The sequence below is a fragment of the Micromys minutus genome, assembly GCF_963924665.1.
Source record: "Micromys minutus genome assembly, chromosome: 11".
NCBI classification, from domain to species: Eukaryota; Metazoa; Chordata; class Mammalia; order Rodentia; family Muridae; genus Micromys; species Micromys minutus.
Genome location: NC_137980.1, coordinates 45,031,474 through 45,054,111, shown reverse-complemented (window position 1 = coordinate 45,054,111; position 22,638 = coordinate 45,031,474). Strand labels below are relative to the sequence as shown.

General features: G+C 48.9%; 2 protein-coding genes across 5 annotated transcripts in view; one reads left to right on the top strand and one right to left on the bottom strand.

Moving 5' to 3' along the window:
• The window catches only part of PKIG (cAMP-dependent protein kinase inhibitor gamma), a 67,063-nt gene extending 52,161 nt beyond the window's left edge, over nt 1-14,902 (top strand). For all 4 annotated transcript variants that reach the window (XM_080925189.1, XM_080925190.1, XM_080925191.1 and 1 more), the window contains exons 3-4: nt 9,762-9,935; nt 14,200-14,902. In XM_080925189.1, the coding sequence (XP_080781315.1) occupies nt 9,785-9,935; nt 14,200-14,279 (231 nt within the window). In that variant the 5' untranslated portion in view covers nt 9,762-9,784 and the 3' untranslated portion in view covers nt 14,280-14,902. The remainder of the gene's footprint in view (nt 1-9,761; nt 9,936-14,199) is intronic.
• A 679-nt stretch (nt 14,903-15,581) lies between these two features.
• ADA (adenosine deaminase) overlaps nt 15,582-22,638 on the bottom strand; it is a 20,771-nt gene continuing 13,714 nt past the window's right edge. The window contains exons 4-12 of the mRNA XM_080925178.1: nt 21,819-21,962; nt 21,125-21,240; nt 19,997-20,124; nt 19,392-19,463; nt 19,206-19,307; nt 18,941-19,005; nt 16,840-16,969; nt 16,279-16,378; nt 15,582-15,782 (exon numbers count right to left, since the gene is read on the bottom strand). Coding sequence (XP_080781304.1) covers nt 16,295-16,378; nt 16,840-16,969; nt 18,941-19,005; nt 19,206-19,307; nt 19,392-19,463; nt 19,997-20,124; nt 21,125-21,240; nt 21,819-21,962 — 841 coding nt within the window. The 3' untranslated portion in view covers nt 15,582-15,782; nt 16,279-16,294. The remainder of the gene's footprint in view (nt 15,783-16,278; nt 16,379-16,839; nt 16,970-18,940; nt 19,006-19,205; nt 19,308-19,391; nt 19,464-19,996; nt 20,125-21,124; nt 21,241-21,818; nt 21,963-22,638) is intronic.

Below are 22,638 nucleotides of genomic sequence, written 5' to 3'. Positions count from 1 at the left end.
GTTCTACATATGCCATGTGACCTTGGGCAAGCTGCTGACCTTTTCGAACCTTCCCTGTCTTTAGCAAAATAGCCACAATAATGGTTTCTTTGTCTTAGACTTGCTATTCAGTCAGAGAGAGACCACCGGGACCTCTGCTACCAGGGAGCTTTGAGAATCCCACAGCCACAATCAAGGCAGTAATTAACACCCATGTTTCTTGGTTGTCCCTTAGTTAGGTAAGTTGGCTAACTCTGGGATGGACATTAGCCTCCAAAACCCTAGTTACATTCACTGTGTTAGCCTCCAGGCACCAGGCCTTATTGACCTAGTGAGATAGGAACCCTGGTGGTTTTGAGTCCTCCAGACCTCAAAGCAGGAAACTTTTTAAGAACTCCAGGCTAGGATGCCACCTGTTACAGTGCACAGGAGGGGAGAGTGTCCAAGGATGCTTTAGGCAGAGGGAAGAGGCTTAGGAAGGTCAGGAGTTATGTTAGGTTTGAGAATTAGAGGGTCCGGTGTGCAGTGTGACAGAGTAAAAATAGGCCACGAAGAAAGTAGAAATGATGAAAGACTGGGAAGGATGGCAGGGCGAGTCAGCACGGGAAGGCGGGGGCTGGGGTGCAGGGGTGTCGGGGGTTGACAGGAGAGATTGCTTTGGGGTAAGAGGGTTGCAGGACTGCATCGAGGGCCTCTTCGTGGCACTTAGTGGGTTGACAGTGTGCACACTGTTTTGCAAGCAGAAACGATGGAACCTGGTGACACACTGCAGGTGGCAGAGGAGGATGATCAAGAAAGGCTCTCAGCTCTCAACTCCAGCCACCTATGAACAGGAGCAGCTGGGAAGGGGTGGGATGGATGATAGCTTGACAGTGAGGTTTGCCCTGTTGATGAGGAAGCCCTGTGATGTGCAAAGTGGAAAGATTCACATGTTCTAAGAGAGTTTGAAACTCTTTGGGGTTATCAACAGAGGAAGGTCATAGGACTGAGGTTTGGGGGAAGAAGCTCTAACATATAGGTCCCAGTGAAAGCAGGAGACAAAGGGTGTGGTGTCAGGACACCCCGTGGGAAACATGACTGGAGAAGTAAGTGCCCTGTCCCTAACAATGCAGAAGTCACAGATGGCCTTGTCTGCCCAGCACCCTACCCTTTCCTCCCATTACACCATCTCCCACAGCAAGTCTCATAGCTGCACCCAAACCATGAAAGTCTGGGCTTTCCATGTGCCAGGAGCCTGCTGGTTCCTCTGATCAAAGCCTCGCCCAGGGATGCTCTCTGCGTGGATACTAAGCACTCTGGGGTCCTGCACTGCATGTGCTTTAGGGCGTTAGGGAGCACTTTGATGTCAGCCCTGTCAGCCTGTCTGCTTCTAGCTTCCTTCACAGAAGAGATTTGAGAACTACTGGTTTAGTAGATCCTGACCTTTCTATTAGATATCTAAGCTCATTCTGGCCTTTAGAGATGCTGAGCAGTTTTGCCCACTCTAAGAACCTTTCACAAGGTTCATACTCCTGTACCCTATGTCCTCTGTAAAAAAAAGAGAAAGGGGGGGGGAGGGAGGGAGGAAAAAGGGGGGAAGAGGGAGGGAGGAAGAGAGGGAGGGAGGGAGGGAGGGAGAGAGAAGTCTGCTTGCTTTTTCTGTAACTTCCGAAAAATATTTCATTTTTTAAAAAAGGAAAAAAAAAAACAAAAAACAGGAAATGACCTTTCAAATGTATTTGGAAAGCAGTTAGGAATTGTAATGGAATCTGTCCTAGCAATGAGGACTAAACTACAGACTCAAACAGACTGTAGCTCTTGGCACAGCCCAGGACCTCTTTAGTCTGCAGAGCCAAGGAAAGCAGCAGAGAAGCCCGAGGGAGAGGCCGTCCTGTGGGGACAAGAGTAAGCACCTACAGGGGTTTGGCTTCTCCCTTCTAGCCTGGGTGTTCAAGGTCAGGTTCCCTGTAAGCATCCAGATCCCACAGAGTTCCCCAAACCTCCAGGGGTAAGGCAGAGAACTTTGGTCTCTGGAACCCGTGGAGCACAGGCTGAGATGGAAGCTATTGGACACTTTGGCTGTTGGCTCTGCCTGGATTTATTCCCTAGCCACCTTCATGTTTGTTTGCTTGCTTGTTTGTTGTTTTCCTTTTTTAAATTTATTTTATGTGAGTGCTTTGTGCGTTTGCGTCCACAGGCTGGAAGAGGGCGTCAGATCCCTTTATTGATGGTTGTGATCACCATAGTGGATGCTTGGGATTGAACTCAGGACCTCTGGAAGAGCAGTCAGTGCTCTTAACTGCTGAGCCATCTCTCCAGCCCTGACACCTTCATTTGTGTGAGGGAAGGTTGTTAGTGTGGTCATCTGGTTTCTGAGACAGGGTTTTCCTATGGAACTCATTGTGTAGACCAGGCAGGCCTTGAACATCTGGGAGTGTTCATACCTCTCCTTTTAAGGTTTAGGATTATAGTTAGATGTCTCCACACCTGGCTCTCCACCTGTTTCCTTTCTTTTCAATTTCACCCCAAAGCTACTTCTCTGACCTTTCCACCTTTAACTGAAGCATGTGCCCCGCTGGCGAATCCTTTCCTTCCATAGCCAGTATTAGAATCTGCCACAGTAGATTAACATACCCACCCAGTGCCTTTTCTTGTGTCAGTTTGTAAATGTCTTGTCTCCAGTGTGTACCTCATACCTGGCAAGATACCTGGCATATCTGTGGTGAGTAGTAGACAATGAAATGTCCTGGGTGGAAGAGACTTAGAGATCAGACTCCATTATTCCATTATTGTTTAGATGGGAAAAAGGAAGCTGGGGGGGAGTCTGGAGTCTGAGGGTAGGGTCAGACCTTTACCACTGTTGTGGCACAGGGTCTATCCCTTGTTCTTCCACCACAGAGTCTAGAACAGTTCATCACATACTAAACTCAGCCTGTGAGCTAGGTCTTTCGGTAAAGTAGTGCCCATGCTGGCCAGGATTGCCAACTGGTAGAATTTCTGTTCACCTAGCAGCAAAAGCACAGGAGAAGGAGGGGTAGGTTTTTGGCTCTGCATCACCATTAAACAGTAAACAAAGCCGAGTGAAATGTCAGAAGGGAAGGTTTACTGATAGCGCAGCCATAGTGGGACACAGCAATGGTTTATTAATTGGTACTTCTCACGTCTCATGGAACTTTCCAGGCCCTCTGAGCCCATATTCTCACCTCATCTTCACTTCAGCCCATGAACTTCAGGGTGCTTTCTTTATTGCCAAGTAGAGGGGCAAAGGGCGATGTCCAGTGTGCCCCAAGTGGTAAGTGGGGAGGCTGGCTTGACAGCTGCATTAGATGAGTTCTTCCATAGCACACCTGCAGCCCCTGATCTTAGTGATGTCACTGGGAACTGATGACAGCAGTGAGCGCTGCACTAGGCATTAGGGCCAGTGGATTCTAGAACCTTCAGTCAGACACTGTCCTGGTGCTGCTGGTGGTGGTGTTTCTACATATGATCAGGTCTTACTGTCACCCTGGCTGATCTGTGTGTCTCTGTATAGACTAGGCTGGCCTCAGACTCACAGAAATCCACCTGCCTCTGCCTCCTGGAATTAAAGGCGACCCTCTAGCAATCTTATTTGAGCTTCAGTTTTCCTGAGTAACAACAGTCTTCTCTAGATGGGCTCTGGAGTGCCTCTCAGTTCAGTTCACCATAAGCTTTCTGTTCACTGAGCAAATATTTGTTGAGCACCTGCTATGGACCAGGCCCTGTCATTTCCTGAATGCACCAAAGCTAGTTGTCTGTTGGAGAGCTGCTGGGCCAGGGCTAAGAAGAGAAAGCAACACAGTCCCACATGCTGGTGACTGTTTATTGAGAACATTCCTATGTCAGTAGGTATGAATGGATCAGTGTGTGCCTTACTTTATTCCTTTAAGATAAGGAATGACCTTACACTGATCATCCTACCTCTATCTCCTGAGCACTAGGATTGCAGGCATGCACAGTCACTTGGCTCTGCTTTATGCTTTTTATTCGTTGCATTTCTTTGAGGCAAGTGCAACCCTAAGCCTGACTATTTTCCTGAGTGTCCTTCATGCCAACAGAGAAGGACCTGAGGGGTGAGCCAGAGGTAGAGGTAGGCCAGCTTGTGTGGGAAAAGTACAGGTTTAGGAGACTGGGGCGCTTGGGCCTATGCACCCAAGTGAGCACTGTGCAGGTAACCTGTGAGAGAGAGAGCAGGAGACCTAAGCTGAGGGTCATAGAGTTTTGTCTCGGGCAACAAATTATTGAGGTTGCTCCTTGCCCAGGAGAAAGAAAATGAGAGGCTCAGGAAGGAAGACAATGTTGCTGTTCCTAATGGTGTTACCCAGGTATCTCATCTCAGCACAAGAGAGTTGATGTTGAGCAAGTGGCTAGCCATGCCATGGATGGAGAGATGTTCAGAGCAATAAGAGAAAACAGAAGAGCGTGAAGGACAGCGTAGGAGCGCCATAGATGAGTTGCTGGCTGAGAAGAATGGGGGTGATCTCAGAAGCCACTCCACTCCCCAGCTTCAGTTCCCTCATTTCTCAGTAGAGAGAGGTTAGGGGAGTCCTGTGCACAGGGTGCTGTGCCCAGCCTGGCCCCTCAGGAGTAGGACTCAGGCTATTACTCATTTGTCATTTATTCAGTAAGTTTTGAGTTCCCGCTGCCTGCAGGCACTGGAGCAGCCTTGAGGGTACAAAGACAAGAAAAATGGTGCTCACCCTCGATGGAGGAGAGTACAAAAAAGTGATTGTGGTCTTTAAACTCTTGATTCTGTGTCCAGTCTGTCTCATGTGAAGCTGGTCCACTCAGACATTTTGTTTTAGCTGCACAAAGTGCCTTGAAATGGGAGGGGAAATAAAACACTGTGTTGAAGGCCCTGGACTTAGGACAGGAAAGAGCACAGTGCCTTTGATACGGCCGCTCTGCTTTTACAGAAAGAAACACCAGGTCTTTGGGGGAGGGTAATTGAATCAATCTGCAGCTGTGATCACAGAGGGTCATGCAGCTGCTAACAGCAGCTGAGGGCTGGGTGGAGTTTAGGTACATTTTTTAGTGTTTTGATATAATCTCTCAGAGTTTCAGGGTAATTTGGACTTGTTTTTAAGACATGCTTGGATGAAGAAAAGCAAGATGAAAGTTTTGGCCATTCATGATAGTGTATGCCTGTAATCCTAGAATCTGCAAAGATGAGGCAGGGGGATGGCTGTGAGTTGGAGGCCTGCCTAAGGTATATAGTGAGTTCCAGCCCAGACTGTTCCATAGAGTGAGATCCTTTCTGACAAAGAAAAGAAAGGATGCCCAGCAGAATGGTTTAGTGAGTAAAAACTCTTGTCTTGAAGGCCTGACTACCTGAATTCAGACCCCAGAATGGTATAGGAAGAGCTCCTCTGATCTCCATATGAGCATTGTGCTCCCACACACCTATACTCATTAATATAGTAAGATACAAAAGAATAAATGATTTTTTTTTACAAAAAACTTAAAGGAAAAGGAAGAGAAGGAAGAAGGGAAGGATTTTGTATATCACAGACATTTCTGGAAGGACCCAAGCTATATTGTACTGGAGGAGAGTGTCTGGAGTAGGGTGAAGACACCCAGTTCTTGCATCTTCCCATTTGTGCCTTCTGAATTTTATTCCTCATGCACACGTAATTTGATAAATTATGGGCTAGGGTGTAGCTGAATGATAGGACGCTTGCCTAGCATGCAGAAGGCCTTGGGTCACATCTCCACCACTAATAATAATTAATAATCAAGGGCTGGAGAGATGTCTCAGTGGTTAAGAGCACTGACTGCTCTTCCAGAGGTCCTGAGTTCACAGCAACTACATGGTGGCTCACAACCATCTGTAATGGGATCTGATAACCTCTTTTGGTGTGCCTGAAGACAGTTACAGTGTACTTATAAATAATAAATAAATAAATCTTTAAAAAAATAATTAATAATCAAAACAAATCCATTTCCCAGAAGAAGGTTGAGAAGGTAAATCAAGTGTGCACTGCTGTAATCCCAGCAGTTATGAAATAGAGGCAGAAAGATGAGGAGTTTAAGGCCAGCCTTGGTTACTTTTTGAGTTTTAGGCCAGCTTGGGCTACATGAGATCATGTCTCAAAAAAAGTAGAAAAATATTTTTAAAAAGTAACAAATACCTAAAAATCAATCTTGCCAGCTGTGGTGGTGCACACTGGTAGGACTTGTTGGAGGATATGGTGGCAGGAGGATCCAGAGTTTGAAGAAAGCTAGACTGTGGTAGGGTACACCTTTAATCCCAGAAGGCAGAGAGAGAGAGTGAATCTCTAAATTCAAAGCCAGCCTGTTCTACAGAGTGAGTTCCAGGACAGCTACGAAGAGAAGCAGTCTTGAAAAACAAACAAAAAAGTTAAATGCTCATATGTGACTATATGATTTTATGTCACTTAGAGTATACACAAACATTTCCTCATGCTTGTCTGTCTGTTGAGATGGCATCTTGCTATGTACCTCAGGCTAGCCAGACCTGAGGTTATCCTCCCTTGGCATCCCAAGTCTTTGTATTTCTAGGCCTATGCCACCATAGTGTGAAGCATAGATGTGGAAGACTATGAATTTGGGCATTTGAGTGTTGAATTGGAAGACTCCCCAGAGCTGTGCTTGGAATCCCAGTTCCTGAGGATGAGGATAGATGCTTTCCCGGATTGGATCTTTCTCCATGCCAACAGCATCAGCTTTCTGCCTGGGTGGCTCAAAGGTCAAACAAAGCAAGAGTTAGATGTAGATTGTCCTGAAGCTGTTTGTATTTTAATGTTAATTCTACTTTCGCTAGAAGGGCTGCCTAGCCTCCAGACTCCAACTGAACCTTCCCATTTTAATTAGTAAAATAAAGGAAAACCAGTGACTGGGCGGGGCAAGGGAAGTAGAGAGGGGATTAGAGGTGTGGCAACGTGGAGCTTCCCAAGAACCAGCTGGACCCAGGTGGCATTGATCGGTGTTAAAAAGCTATGAACATTAAGGATTTTACAGGTCTAATATCTCATATAGGAAGGAAGTTTGTATCCTTGTCTATTTGATGCAATCTTGTGTGTAGAGAGTTTGTGGACTGAGAGTTGAATATATAAACCTGTATGAAAAGCTATCGGGCTGTAGAGTTGTGTTTGTGGGATTTTGGGGTAGAGAAACACCCCGGGACAGTGGCAGAGAGTAGGCGGTAAAAACTGCCAGGGAAGGGAGTTGCACGGACGAATCCGGCCATGTTGGCGGCTCAGATCGGGCACCAGAGGAGCTCGTGGCTCTGTATCAGGGTCGGGCCTGAGAAGTGAGACCTCAGGGCCGACAGAGAGATAAACGTATGTTATTTTTTAATATTTACTGCAAAGGTTAGAGCCCTAGGGAGCCTGTCCCAGTGGGAGGCTAGCAGGCAGGCTTAGCAGGTAACTCCTGCTGGTGTCAGATCCTGGAGATAGACACAAAGAGCACAGCACTCTGGCAGGTAGAGCCTTCTGCAGTCTCTGGGGTCATTCTGTCATCCCCCAGATAGGGAATGGAGGAGATGATGGGTGGGTGGTCGGGTGGGTGGACGAAAAGCTGTGCGATCCACATGTATTTATAGCGCACTCCTCTGTAGCAGGTTCCGAGCTCAGCATCTTGGAAGGAAGCAGCAGAGCCGATTTGTCTCAGCTGCCAAGATCAGGCCTTTCAGTCTGGTGCATTGAAAATCCAGACACAAATCCCTTTTCATAGAACTGACGTTCTAACTGGAAAAGAGCTGAGGAAAGAGGCTGCAACAGATGGTGTGGGCTGTCCAGGGTTTGACCCACCCTGTGGGCAGCCGGTCTCAGCTGGGGAAACATCTGAGCTTAGGAACCACATGGATTGGCCTGAGACCTTTCCAAGTCAGGTTATAAAGCTACACATACACATACACAGTGCTTATATACAGGGTGGGTAGGGCCACTGAGAGTGATGGACATGAAGCACTGTCATTACCATCGCAACAGGCTATTCAGCTGTTCTGAGGCTTTGAACACTTTCCCCAAAGGAAGGGGAGGCAGAGTGACCAGCAGGAGGAACCACCTCCAGGAGTTCTTTCAGTGGAGGCTCTCCACACAGCTCGCCACAGCTAAGAAAGATAGGTGGGGTGCGCCATCTGCTGGATGCAGGGAGACTTTTGCTCCTGCCTTCATCTTTGCTCTGGAGAATTGACTGGGAAATATAATGTATGGTATGGTTCCTAACTAATCACTGTGTTCCTTCCTTACAACCATGGTTCTCTTTGCTCTAGATCGTTGTCTACCACAGGGCCCTGAACATTTCTGGTCTCAGGCCTTTGTTCCCACTCCAGCCTCCTCCATGTGCCCTCCCTACCTTTTCCATCGGAGGGCTCATGGGAACTTAAAGCCAGCAGGGAATTACCCTTGAACGGTTGCTTTCCACCCACCTGGCATCCCAGATGCCTCCCTCTGGGTCCCATTTCAGTAGCCACACCTTCTTCCCCCCACCTCCTGACTTATGTCAGAAACCAAAACTCCCTGTCAGACAGAAACTGCCCTCATATTTGTTCTCCAGGTTATGTCTAGAATCCATCTTGGTGTCTGCTCACCTCCCCAGAAGCCTCCTAACTCACCCCATCCACAGCTAGTCCTCTGATCTTACCTAAAAGCCCTCTGGGGTGCTATCTGCCTCTCCCCACCTTCAGTGTCTTCCCTGTCACTGTCCTTCCTGTGAGACCTTCCTGCTCTTCTCTGCTCAACCCCATCTTCTTTCCTCAGAGCTTCAGTACTTGATGTTCCCTTCTTTAGGAACCTCCTCCTTTCTTTTTCTTTTCTTTATTCAGTTTTTGCCTCTCAATTTTATAATTTTACTTGAGATAGGGTCTCATTCTATTCAGGCTGGTCTCAAAACAATCCTCCTGCCTCTGTTTCTTCAGTGCTGGAGTTACAGGTGTAAATTATCGTGCCCAGATTCTTCCCATACCATCCTTGGATGTTGGCTGACATGCTACTTTCCATTGGTTGGGTCCTGGCCATCCCTCTAGCACCCTTGACACCCCAAACACACAGTCATGAGCTAAGAGATGATATCTTGACATGATATACAGCGAACTGTAAGTTCTTTGAGGTAGGAACGTCATCAGCTTGCTCTGCGCTCCCCCTGTATGCGTCGACAGCGCTGGGTACATGGATTGGTGAACATGGGAAGCTGGCCATCACCTTTACCTTGAATGGAGATGGAATGCATGTTCTCTATATGTTTTCACATTTATTTTGGTGTGTGTGTGTCTGTGTGTACAAGGTACACAGTGTAGGTATGAAGGTCAGAGAATAATGTGCAGGAGTTCTGTTTTCCTACCATATGGTGTCTGGGGATTGAACTCAGATGGTGGCAAGTACCTTTTCCCACTGAGCCATCTTCCTGACCCTCATGCATGCATGCATGAATGCCTGCCTATCTGTCTGTCTGTCCTCCCTCTTTTCCTCTCTCCCTCCTTCCCTCTTTTCCTACTCCCTCTATTTTTGTTTCTTTGTTTCTTTCTTTTTAAAAATAAAACAGGGTCTCTCTATATAGCCTTGGCTGTCTTAGAACTGATTAGGTAGACCAGACTAACCTAGAGCTCACAGAGATCTCCCTGCCTCTGCCTCCCAAATGCTAAGATTAAAGTCATGCACCACTGTGCCGGGCTTCATGCTCACTCTGTAAGGTGTGGGCAGGAGTTGTCTGGGGTCACAGGGTGTGTTCTCCTGTGCCTTCTGCTCAGTCCTCAGTGAGAAAGCAGCAGTGTCATTTTGTCAGAGGACGTCAGTGTCTCACTTCTGCTCCTGTCCCGACAGGCCTGAGGAGCGATGCAACAGGCATGATGGAAGTCGAGTCCTCCTACTCGGACTTCATCTCCTGCGACCGGACAGGCCGTCGGAATGCAGTCCCTGACATCCAGGGTGACTCGGAGGCTGTGAGCGTGCGGAAGCTAGCTGGAGACATGGGCGAGCTCGCCCTTGAGGGGGCAGGTCAGAGCCAATGCCCCGGTGGGCTGGTGGGGAGGTACTTTGCCAGCTCTTGCTTGTCTCCAGGCCCTACACCTTCCTCGGGGAAGCAGCTGCATTTAAATTGGGGCTGTTTGTGATTGTTGGCAGAACCCAGCCAATGTCTAGGGTAGAGTGTGCCAGCATCCTGGTTCCTAGGGCTCTGGTGAGTATCTGGGGCACTTCCCTTTTTCCTGTCCCCACTCCAACAAGTCTTGTTAGATCTCTGTAACAGAGCCTTACTTCCAGAGCTCCATGCCTTAGCTTCTTCCCATCTGCATAGCCACCATGTTTACCTGCTGTTCACTTAGACTTCATGCCCTTGTTGCACAGCAGACAGCAGGATTAGTTAGCCGATCCTGCCCCAGACTCCATGGTAACATCTCAGAGCTAAGCTACTCTTCCATGCTCCCCAGATGTCATGCATTGCTGGCTAGCCTGCCTGGCCTTGGGTCCCACCCACACCCTACTCACACTTTCCCCTACTTACCCATCTATGTGGTTTTCTATAAAAGGGTTGGAGCTTCCTTGTGAAGGCCTTCACCTCTTTCACTGTTACTCTGTCTAGAACAATCCCAGTGGAGCTGTGGCCATTTGCTGTCCCTTTACCCCCAGAGCCAGCTTAGCAGGTGCTCCCAGAAGCCTCCTCTGAGCTAGTATGCCCCCAGTCACATTGCTCTCAAAGGCCTCATTTCTTTGACTTTTTGGAGCTTCAGGAGAGAGGAACTGGGTTAATACCTGCACACGGCAGGCAGTTTGTGAGCACCAGCTTGCCTGGGACACTCTGCTCTCCACTTCTCTGTTCTCAGAGACCTCTGCTCAGCGCAGGTCCACAGTTACCCATAGACCCTTCCCCACGCCACCACTTCCTTTCTGCTGCAGGCTCAGAGTCCACGCTTGCCGTATCACTTCCCATGGTGCACTGTGGTTTCCTTCTGTCCTACTCCAGGAGCTGGTCCTTGCCTGGCCATAACATTCTCTTTGCCTGTGTAGCCCCAGCCTAGAGTTCTTAGTCCTCATTGCCCAGAAATGACTAAGGAACGTGGAACAGGAAAGAAATTGGAGGCAGGAACCAAGTCTCTCATGTCAACTGAAGCCAAGAGAAATTGGTGTCTTCCTAGACTCACCCGGCAAATGACCATCATAAGTATGACTGTCTTTATACCTTGAGAGAGTACCCTGCCCCTTATTCCCAGAGCCTCACTCAGTTTCCCATCCGAGGCCATGTTGGCTTTCCTTGTGCTGGTCCCTCCTTTCTGTTTGAGTATGGACACCTATGTAATGCTCACTCCCCCTCTGTAGCCCCAACTCTTATTCCTCACTTTTTCCTCTCTCTTGCAGCCACAATAAAGGCCTGAGGGCTTTGCTTCTGGTGGTTGCTTCTCATTGCTGTGCCTTTTGTGCTAAGGCCTTCCCTGGTCACAACTTGTCTCAAGCAGAGGCGCCCCTTTCTTTGTCTCCATGGCCCTCTAAGTAGCCCTCTGAACTGAGCTGTTCTAGCACAGGCTGTCTCATAGCTTCTTTGACTAGCATGTGACAGGTGTTTACTTAGCGGCTGCTCGATGTCCAGTTTAATGAGCAATGGGCCCAGCTGGCACACCGGGCTCAGTGCCAAGGGTTTCTTCAAGGCTTCTGTGCTGTTTGCTCTCATGAGCTTTGCTGCCTTCTTCCCTCCTCAGCCATCACAGATACTAGTTCCTCATACAGGTCTTCACAGCCCTGTTAGTCCTTACTGAGAGTCTGTGGTATTTGTCCTCCTAGTACATGATACTTGCTAGCCACCACAACTGATGTCTAAAAAGGAGTCATGAGGACAGAACATGCCCGCTGCCAGGGACTGGAACACCTTTGATAGAATGGAGGCAAGGTGACCAGCTATGAGAAGCCTTCTGTGAGGATGTCTCCCAGCATGTCTGAGAGCAGCAGACTCACATAAGCCCAGGACCGATCCTTAACTGCTATCCCTGAGATTCTGATCCGAAGGCCAAGGGCCCCAGAGTTTTCTCTGCTACAGCTGATGCGTGGCCCGAGTAGGACAGGACTGTGGCCCCACAGGGTATGGGTAGGCATAAGAAGTCGTAGCTACTTGGTCTCCCAAGCCTGTGGCCTGCTGGATCTGTCAGCACTCTCCAGCATGCAGTGCACACATCTGTCTGTCCTGCTGTCTTCTCAGACGTGGAGGACACATTTGCTTTACTTTGCCTAATAGAAAGAGAATTTATAAGCCAGCCATGGAAATGAGAGTGCACTGACCCTGGGCTGCAAACTTTCTTTCCTCCCTAGGACTGATGGGAGAGGACCTTCTCCCCAACTAAGGGAGAGCTGGGGCGGGCACAGAGGAAGTGTGGTTGTTAGAGAGGACTTAGGGTCACAGCCTATCAGTCCTCAATAATCCAATTAAGAGTCAAATTAGGAGCTGGTGATTAAGCTCGGTGGTTAAGACCACTTCATAGCAGCTTATAGCGTCTGTAGCTCCAGTTTCAGGAGATCCAATACTATCTGACTTCAAACATACTGTGCATGCACGTGGTTCACATAATAATACATGCAAGCAAAGCACTCATACACATAAAGTAAAAATGAAAATTTAAAAAGCAAATTAAAATGAAGAACAAAAGGCAATTTATTCAGTGTGGCCACATTGGAAAGAGGGACAGAGAGGTCAAGTGATCCCTCCAAGTTCATCTTTGGGGCCTTGCTATGAGGGCAGGTTTAAATAGAGGCCAGTGTTGGGCACACCCAAGCAGTCCTGCACAAGGTGTGATCTGCCCATCACTGACCCTTCATTGTTCAGGGCCCACTTTCCTGGAGAAAATCCTCTAGTTGGCTCGGGCCTTAGGCTTTTCTTCTTCAGCAGGAAACCCTTGGGAATATCTAACTTCTTGGGAATCCACTGTTTAGGAGTCTGGCAGCCAAGGTGAGGGACAGAGTCTCTTCAGAATGTCTTCATCCCTGCCAGGTTGGTTACTGCCAAGTGACTTGCCTGCAGTCTCTAGCAGTGGAGTAAAAGAGCAGAGACAATGGGGGAGTTTAAAGGGTCCTGGCTCATGGGGGCTTCACAAACATAAATGTTACCTCAGAGGCAGTCATGGGTGTTAGGCCTCCAGAGGCCAGAAGAACTTTGTGGATGAGCCTTGGTTCAACCAACATCCTCAGAGGTGGCAGCTTCAGGCCAGGCAGGCTCAGACTGGCACATACTTGAGCCTCAGTGCCAAATTCTGTCTCATTGTTTAATTCCATGAGCACTCAGGGCCAAAGACTGATGTGTGGAGCAATGGGAGACTGTCCTAACAACAGGCCTCTATAAATGCCAGAGAATGCAGCTTAAAGGAAGAAGTGGGGCTCAGCAGTAAGCAGGCTCCCTCCTTTGGTTGCAGGTACATCAACTCACTCCTCTGAGCTTGTTTTCTATGGTCATTATGACCCTAACAACACCTTCAGGTTGCCGTGTGGATTGTTTGACAGAATTCCAGACCCAGAGCTCAACATAGGCATAAAGACAGGCCTAATGGCAGAATAACATGTACCTTCAGTGGCACCAGGGTCACTGGGGCTTAAGGCTGCATTATTGATTGAATTTTGCCCATAACCAGCGTCAGTGGAGGATGCTGGCCCTGGGAGGGTTGAAGAACAGAGTACAAGCTGCTATCAAGTGGATGAGGCAGACAGAAGCTGCTGGTTCCACCTTCCAGCACAGCTTCAGAGAAGCTGGAGTGAGGACTAGCTCATACAGGGACTTGCAGGCTAGGCCAAGTTGCTGTTCTCAGCCTGCTGCTGACCCTTATACTCCAGCCCAGTTTCTGGCTGGCTGGAATAGTGCAGGGGTGGATGCTGCCAGTGGTATTCAGAGTCAGGCATCCTCTACCTTGGGATGTACAGGCCACAGTGGGCACTCCTAAGCTGCACCCTGGTTGAGTCCTGTAAGGTTGGAGGAAACTCCCATTTGCTAGGCACATCCTTCCTGCTGGGCACTTAACATTCTCCCCTCTTGAGAGCACAAGCTCATCCACTGTCCATACTCCTGCCCTTTACTGAGCTCCACTACTCTAGCAGCCCTGGCAGCCTTTCCATGGTAAAAAGTGAGCCAACAGTGCCTCTCTGGCCTTGGTCACTGTCTCCCTAACAAACCGTTTAGCATGCTTTCAAGGCTGGCCTTATTGATCAATTTGACTGGTCCTTCCAGGCCCCCTGTGCTTCACAGTGTATAAATGTGTGAAAGAAGAAAACTTACTCCTCTTCTCACCCGCAGAAGGACAGGCAGAGGGAAGTACTCCAGACAAGGAAGCCAGCAGCCAGCCCAAGAGCAGTGATGCGAACACCTCGTCCTGAGTCAGCCTGTGGTTCCAACAGCTGAAAGAGACCTGCCGTACCTCCTGGACTGGAGCCCTGGCCAGTCAGCCTGCCTGAGAGCCTCATGGAGTCCTCTGTGGCCCCAACTCCAGCAAAGTCCTCCACTCACACTGCAGGCTCCACTCTTCCCCACCGCCCCACAGTGCCCAGGTACACCTCAAAGACACTAGCGCCAGGAGATGTTATTTATTCAGCTAGGCGGGGCTCGAGACAGGCCCTGCCCCTAGGTGAGCAGCGGCCACCTGGACAGGGATGTCCCGGCACCACTCACCCCTCCAGCCAGCCAGCCATCTGCTGTCTGTCGGGAAGGTCTTCCTAGCCCTTTTTTAAAGCCTCTTTTACATTTTTTAAAAACATAACTTTTTCAGAGAGAGAGGGAGAGGAGCTGACAATCACTTTTTTTTTTTGTTTTGGTTTTGGTTTTTGGTTTGTTTTGAAAACCGTTTTAAGCTTAGTTCTGATGATCTACGCGGCTCTAAGTTCCCTCACAGATCCAGTTTTGGGAAAGGATTTGGACTCAAAACTAACTGACCAATTCTTTGCCCTTTCTACCAAGAAACTGATACTTAGGCCTAGGAAATAAATGCTGGTGATTTGTGTGACTGGTTTAAGATCTTTTCTTTTAACTACCAAATGCACAGCTGGGCTCTGCATCCCCACATCCTCAACTCACAGAGGGTTCCACTGCTGCTGCCCTCTGTCCAGTAGTGACCAGTACAATTCCTCATGTGGCATCTCAAGAGCCCTCCCTCACCCCACCCACCCACAGCCCACACCTGCCACAACTTGAAAGGGGCTTGTGAGGTGGCTCAGTGGATAGAGTTACTGCCAACCCTGGCAGCCTGAGGTCAGTCCCTGGGACTGACGTGTAGAGGAGGACCAGCTCTCACCCACTGTCCTCTCGTGCACATTGCAGTTTGGAACTATCTAAATTCCAGTTCCAGGGGAGGTGCTGCCATCTTCTGGCACCAGGTACACATGATGCATATACATACAAGCAGGCAAAACACCCATGTACATAAAAATAATTAAATCTTTGAAATAATAAAAATAATTCTAAAGGACTGGTTAGAGGGGTTAAAGAGTTCAGGAGCATCTGCTCAAACAGCACCCCTGGGAAAGTATCGCTTCTGGAGGAAAGAGGTCTTGGCTCCTCCCAGCATGATACTCAGTATAGGGCCCCAGGGCTTTTCCATTATTTCTACCCTAGCCAGCAGCCCCAGACCACATTCACCATGTGCTGCAAGATACCAGTCACCAGCTGCTTTATTGAACACCATATTTTAGCTTTAGAAGGAAGGTTTATAATTCATGCCCATGATTGTCAAGGCCCCTGGGCCCTAGCCAGGACATCCAATCAGAGGACAGACCTGGCAACTCCAAAGTCTGGAAGGAATGAAGGTCAGTATTTCAGAGTTGTAAAGACTCCATTCACAGCATGAGGCTCAGAGAAGTAGCCTTGCCATCTTCAGGGGACCTGCCCTGCTGGTCAAGTCAGAGAAGTAGAAAGGTCAGATCTCTTAACACATAAGGCATTGTAGAAAGCACAGAATTCCAGGCCTAGAGAGTGACTTCCTTCCATAGACAGCAAGCCAGGGGCTTCAAGCAAGGGAATGTGTGGCTTGCCAAGGACATAAGGAAATGAAGGGACTCATGGAACTAGGACTGGACCAACTGCTGTTCATGTCGAGCTCCAGGCTGCCCTGATGGCTGAGAGTAATGATGCTCAGGATATAGCCACCCCAACACGAAGCTGACCACTGTGCCCAGAAGCCAGACAGTCCCTGTTATTCTCAGTGCTGTCCCCACTCTCTGAAAGATTTCTGCTACAAGCCACACAGAAAGTTGTGGAGGAACAGCATAGGGTGGTTGCTATAACCCTGCAGAGGTGTGCTCCCTCCCAAGGACTTCTGCCATAAGCCACACACAAAATTGAGGGACAGGCTAGGGTGGTTATTGCCCCCATGCAGAAGCATACCATCAACCTGTGGTGGTTATTGGTATTCTCTGTAGAGCAGTTCCAGGAGTTCCTTTTTCTCTTCCTCTGGCAGGAAGCTTGATTTTGCTGCATTGATGTTCTAGAAGGGAAAAACATGGAGTTGGAGTGCAAGGAAGGGAGCGGCCTAGTGAGCAAAGGCAAGGGGCATCACAGTGGAGACCACAGGCCTCATACTCAGTGTGGGATGTGGGGCACAGGCCCTTACAGGGATTCACTCAGGACATCAGAACCCAAGACCAAGGTCTCAGCCTAGGAACAACCTAAATCTCACAAAAATGTCCACAGTCACACTTTTGTTGGGAGACGGGTCCTCTAAAGGGCTCAACCAAAGTAAAGGATAAGCTGCCAGGATGCTGGTGCCAAGGCATGTCTATGAACAGCTTTTGGTGCTAGGCTCAGCTTGGCATGCCAGGCCAGTTCGTTGTTGGTCTCCAGAGGTTCTAGGCAATCCACATCCACACATACATATGCACGCACACACATATGGACACTTGCACACACCTGAACCAAGTGTTAGGCTCACAGCTCACACATACTCACCAGTCTCTTGAACTCCTCCTCAGTGAAGCCCATGTCTTGTTTGGTCATATGGTAGTCAGTGTCTATGGTGGACTTGAAGATGAGGGGGTCGTCCGTGTTGAGTGAGTAGTTGGCCTGATCATCCTTGAAGCTGGAGGAGGGGCCAAGCAGGCAGAAAAGAGAGAGCCTCTTTACTCCAAGAACCACCACTGCCTGTCCACCACCTCCCTCTTCTGTCTTTATACAACTTTACACAACACAAAGGGTTGCATCCTTGGATTAAAGAGGAAACATTTAGAAAACGCTGGGAACTAATCTAAAGCCAGCTGAGAGGCAAAGGCAGAAGAATGACCTGAGGTGGTGGTTTGGAGAGCTGGGAAAGCAACAGCCCTTTCAACTCCCATGCTCTCTGGCCTTCCCTTTCTCAGCACTGGAGCATGACTAGCACCCTACCTCCTCTCCCAGTCAGTCCTCAGTCCCTTCTTGCCACATGGCTCTTCTAACACAGCATGAAAACTTTCCTAGCACAACCCTGCCTCTCATTTTGTTCAGCTTGATTGGTTTCTGTTAGCTCCAACCTTACTTGCTTGGATAGCAGTACTCAACACTTTTCTTTCTTTCTTTCTTTTTTTAAAGAATTTTATGTGAGTACACTGTAGCTATTTTCAGACACACCAGAAGAGGGCATCAGATCCCATTACAGATGGTTGTGAGCCACCATGTGGTTGCTGGGAATTGAACTCAGGACCTTTGGAAGAGCAGTCAGTGCTCTTAACTTCTGAACTACCTCTCCAGCCCCATATTCAACACTTTCAAATTCTTATTTAAGGATGTGGCTATGCATGCCATGGAGCATGATTGGAGGACAAAGGACAGTTTGTGACAGTTGGTTTTCTGTTTCTGGGATCAAACTCAGGTGGTCACACTTAGCGGAAAGCACCTCTACCCACTGAGCCATCTTACCAGTCCCAGAATTTGACACTTGACTTTTCTCAAAGCACTATTCCTTGATAACTCTGACCCCATACTTCAAAAAAAAAAAAAAAAAAACTTATTTTATACTTTTGATTTTGTCTTCTGTGTGTATGCCTATGTTCAGAGGTGCACGGAGCTGGAGGAGGATGCTGGGTGTCTTTATTTGACAGCCCTTACCTTACCTGGGTTCTCTTATGGAACCTGAAGCTCACTACTTTGAGGTTATCAATCCTCCTGTCTCCACTCCTCTCGCTAGTACTAAGGCCACAGGTATGCATGGCCAGGCCTGGCCTTTTATGTGGGTGCTAGAAATCTGAACTCCAGTCTCATGCTTGCACACCAAGCACCCTTACCCAGCCCTGGACACCTTGACATGTCTTTGGCTTTCCTTCTGTTTCTGACTGTCCCTAATGTCACTGTTACAGGTTCTCTCCCTATTCATCTTGATCCACCATCTCCCCAAGTCTTTGTTCTTCAACATTTGTATTTGCACAGATGATTTGAACCTTCCCTAGCCCCATGTGCCTTCAAGAGCTGCCATTTGGCTGTCCCACAGACACAGTGCACCCATGCACTAAGGAAGCCCATGAGCCTGTTGTTATCAGCACAGTCCTTCCATCTGTATACGCTTGGCTGACAGACCAGTGCTGGCCTATCCATTGTCAACCCAAGTTCTTGCCATCTGTATCCTGCCTTAGGAAAAGACAACTTTGTTCTCCTAAGGCCTGATAAGGACCTGGTCACAGGACAGGAAGGCCTTGTTTCTAGTTGCCGATGGGAACCAGGTAGTATGGGAGAGATGCTCTGGGGAAAAGTTGTTCAAGCTGGCCTTCAGAAGAACACCCATCAATCATAGCCACACAGATGAAACTCATCTTCCACAGCCCAAGAAACAGAGTTGAGTAACAAGAATGTAGAAGTTCGTGGCTGAAGAACTATGGGACTCCAGCTCTGCTAGTTAGTGGGTGAGTCGTCAGGTTGGTACATCTGAGCTTCACAGTCCTCATTTGCTGGACAAGGACAGCAATACCTGCTTCCCGGCCAGTCAGAGTGACTTCATTACTAAGAATCAGGATGGTCAGGTCCCCAGTTCCCTCCCCTTCCTTTTCAGATCAAAACCAAATGGGTTCCAGAAACCAGATCTCACCGAACAACTGCATGCGTCGTTTTGGGATTCCAGGCGCCAGTGAGGTAGCTGGACCAGGGACAGACCTGCAAGGGGCAGGTGTGTGTATGGTATAGTGGGCCGGGGCCAGGCTGAGGTACTAATTCTTGACAAGTTTTAGTGCTTCCTTGCCTCAAGCCCCATGAAACTTCCACCATGTGGCCACTCCCACTCAACCTGCCTGTCCTGCTTCTGTCCGAAGGCATGGGGTAGCCAGAGACAGCTCTCACTCTGCCTTGGATCTCACCTCAAAGTGCATATTTTCTTTCAGTAGCCTCTTGTAGAGGGCTTCATCCTCTATTGTGTGGTAGCCATGTCCCACTCTCTCTGTCTTGAGTATGTCCACAGCCTGTGGAGAAGCAGAGGTGAGCCGAGTCCAGGAGCAGGAACAGGAACAGAAACAGGAAGAGGCTCAGGGTCACAGGCTCCTTACCTCTCGAACAACCTCGGCAGAGCCCACCTCCCCAGCGTGGACGGTCCGGTGAATACCACTCTTTACTGCACCCTGGAAGGGAAGAGACGGGTTAGCTCTGAGAGGGCTCTAGCAAGCTCTGTCTCTGCCACACTCTGGGATCTGACTTTTGGCAAGTGTGACTGTCCCCAGAACCAGGCTAGGCTACTTCAAGAAGTGTATGGGACAGTGTGGCCTGGTTTCCCAAGTCATGAACAGACTAGAAACATTTTTTTTTCTGCAGCTTCTGTGCACTGATACTGTTTGAAGGGTTTAAACACATTGTCTAATATTCTAAAACAAACACTATTACACTGTCTTATATGGAGCTCAAGGAAGTCAAGTTAATATGTCCAAGGCCTAACAACTTTAGAATCAAGGCAATGAAGTCCAGAGAAAAAGCCCTGCCCAAGGTCACACAGGAATACATTGGCAGATGCAGATTCAAACACAGTTCTCCCAACACCTAATGGAGGCTTTAGGTTGCACCCTATTCTGAGTTCCTAACTCCAGCCAAGACAACCTCAGAAGACCCCAAGCTCACCATCCAAGCTCCCCCAGGGCCATCCCTCACTTCTCATGCCCACCTCATAGGCTTCCATGTGGCCTGGGAAGAGGCTACTTCCTTCAATGGTCTCATCCCCAGCCAAGTCCATAGCTACCACAGTCTTCTGATGGTACTTCTTACACAGCTCCAACACCTCAAGGGACCAGCCTGAAAGAGAGGTCCAGTGGGGCCTCATCAAACAGGAATGGAGTAGGGCCTGCCAGCCACCCACTAGCTGCCCTAATCCTTCATCTGAAGCCAGAGAAAATATAAGATCCATGTCTTCATATTCTGACTGTTGCATCCTCCCTACCCAAGCCTTAGAGAGCCCTTTCCCAGAGGAACACCACCAACCACTGCACAAGGACATGGCGAGGGTCTGCTGCCAAGGGCTGGGCTTAGTAAGTGATGGACAGGCTAGTCCATTGGTGCTTACCAACCCCCATGGCAGATAGGAAAGTTAGAACCTAACATTTAGCCCAGGATATAACTTGTGGGACTATTAGTTTATTGCTAATGCATCATGCACTTTTATATTAAGAGCCCCATAAAGTTATTATGATGTGGGCCAACAAGATGGCTCAGCAGGTAGAGCCCTAAGCCTGATGATCTGAGTTCAGTCCCCAGGCAGCACTGAGGGTTAAAGAAGAGACAGACAGGCCATGCCCTATTGTCGCAGGCCCTGTAACCTAACATCAGCCCTTGGCTTCAGTTCTCACTAATCCTTAGGGTGAGGTCACGAAGTGAATGTGACCATCCCCAGACACGGTGTGAAAGAGCTCATTCATAGGGGTGATGTGATTTGCCTGGGGTCACAGAAAGGTCTCTACAGGTTAAGCTTTGGAGGCTTGACCCTTAGTGGTAGGGGGAGGACCTCAGAAATCAGACCTATCACAACTGTTTATGGCCCAGATGAGACAGGGCCAGACCACAGAGTCTTAGATGGTATTACATGTTTCCCTATTGTTTAGGTTCCTTTGGCTGTGAGCTTCCTGTGCGTCACGTGGCTGTCAAGACCCAGATTTCCTGTTAAGGATGTTCACCAGAGTCACCAGAAGTTCACTGGTGTTTTTAGGAAGCTCTAGAAATATAAGGTGGGGATGCTGGGATAGGGTAGGTCCAGCCCTGTGGCTAGGCCAGGTGGCTGGCAGGGTGTAGCGGTACTCACTGGGTTGGTGGCGCATACAGCACAGAATGGACCGGACCTTGATGCCGAATGCTTGCTCTCCCTCCTGTAGGCCCTGGTTCACAAGATCCACAACCTCATCAGGGGTGAGGTCCCCTCTGTGTGGGGAGAAGAGGAGAGAAGAAGAGGAGAGAGGACATTAGGCTAAGGGAAGGCCATGGGCAGCCATGGAAGTGGAGCAGGGAGGAACAGCTTTGCCCCTGAATTATGTCTTCTGAGGAGACACATGGACATGATTCCAAGGTCTTCCGCAATGGCCCACTTCCTTAGAGCTGTCTGGACATTGCCAGATCCAAATGTGAGGATGTCAGACAGCCCTCCCTATTTCTAGATGGAAAGGGAGATGAATTTGGGCCTGTTCAGTTCCCACTTTCCATGTGGTGTATCAGTATCATGGCTCAGAGGGAAGGAATAGGTGGGCTCAAGAATAGGCAGGTACAAGAGGTCAACCAGAGACAGCAATGGGCCAGACTCATTCACTGAGCAGATGACTTTAGAAGTTTGCAGCTAGCCAATCACTTCACTTAGCGGAGAGACACAACCTCAAGCAGAGGGGCGGGGAGCATGCACTTATGGCTGAGTCCCTAGGAGTCCACAGACCAGGCCAGGGCTCTAAGCACTCCATGCTCTGCTCAGAGCCCGGCTCGGCACAGCCCCATCCAGTGTTGGCACTCACTCAGTCTGGTTCCAGGGGATTGGGTCCACTTTGGAGTTGGCCAGCAGGTGTGGGCTGTATCGCACTTCCACGTACACCACGCCTTCCTTTGCCTTCATCTCCACAAATTCATAGGCGATCCTTTTGATGGCTTCCCTACAGCCTCTGGGAAGGGAAAGACATAGGTTGGCAACAACAGTCTTCAGCTCCTTGGGAGCTCCAGTAGCAAATGAGGTGCCTACAGCCCTCAGAGCCAGCCTGTTTCCAGCTCACAAGCTCTCCCTGCCTGAGCACCTGCAGATGACAGCCAAGCCACCCAGAAAGCCCTGGCATCTCATTTGCACTTTTGAACTGCAAACTCATTATGACCCCTTACCCTTGTGTGGCCTTTAACAGGTATGTCTTCAAGTTTGCCCCAAAGTACTCCACTCTCCACAAAGCAGTGAGCGAGAGTGATTAAAATTTGGGATATATGATTTTTAAAGGAAACCAAAGCACACTGTTCCTCTCTTCTAAGCCCCTAAGTCTTCCAGTTGTATAGAAAAAGCTGACTCCATGCCAGCGCAAACATCACAATCACCAGCTTCCTCAGCACCTTGTGTCACACATTCTTCTAGCCAAGGACCATTAAGCTTGTCCCTCCCACCCCAGGACTTTGGGTCACAGTCTCCCATTTGCTTCAGCCTCCTGCACTCTGCCTGCCCCCACCTAATGCCAACTTAAGCCCCCCCCCCCCCGCCCAGGCCTTATCAAACCACCTTCTCTTGGCATCCTTTCTTCATACCTTGATCACCACTTGACATTAGATATCACATGCTTTTTTTTTTTTTTTTTTTTTTGA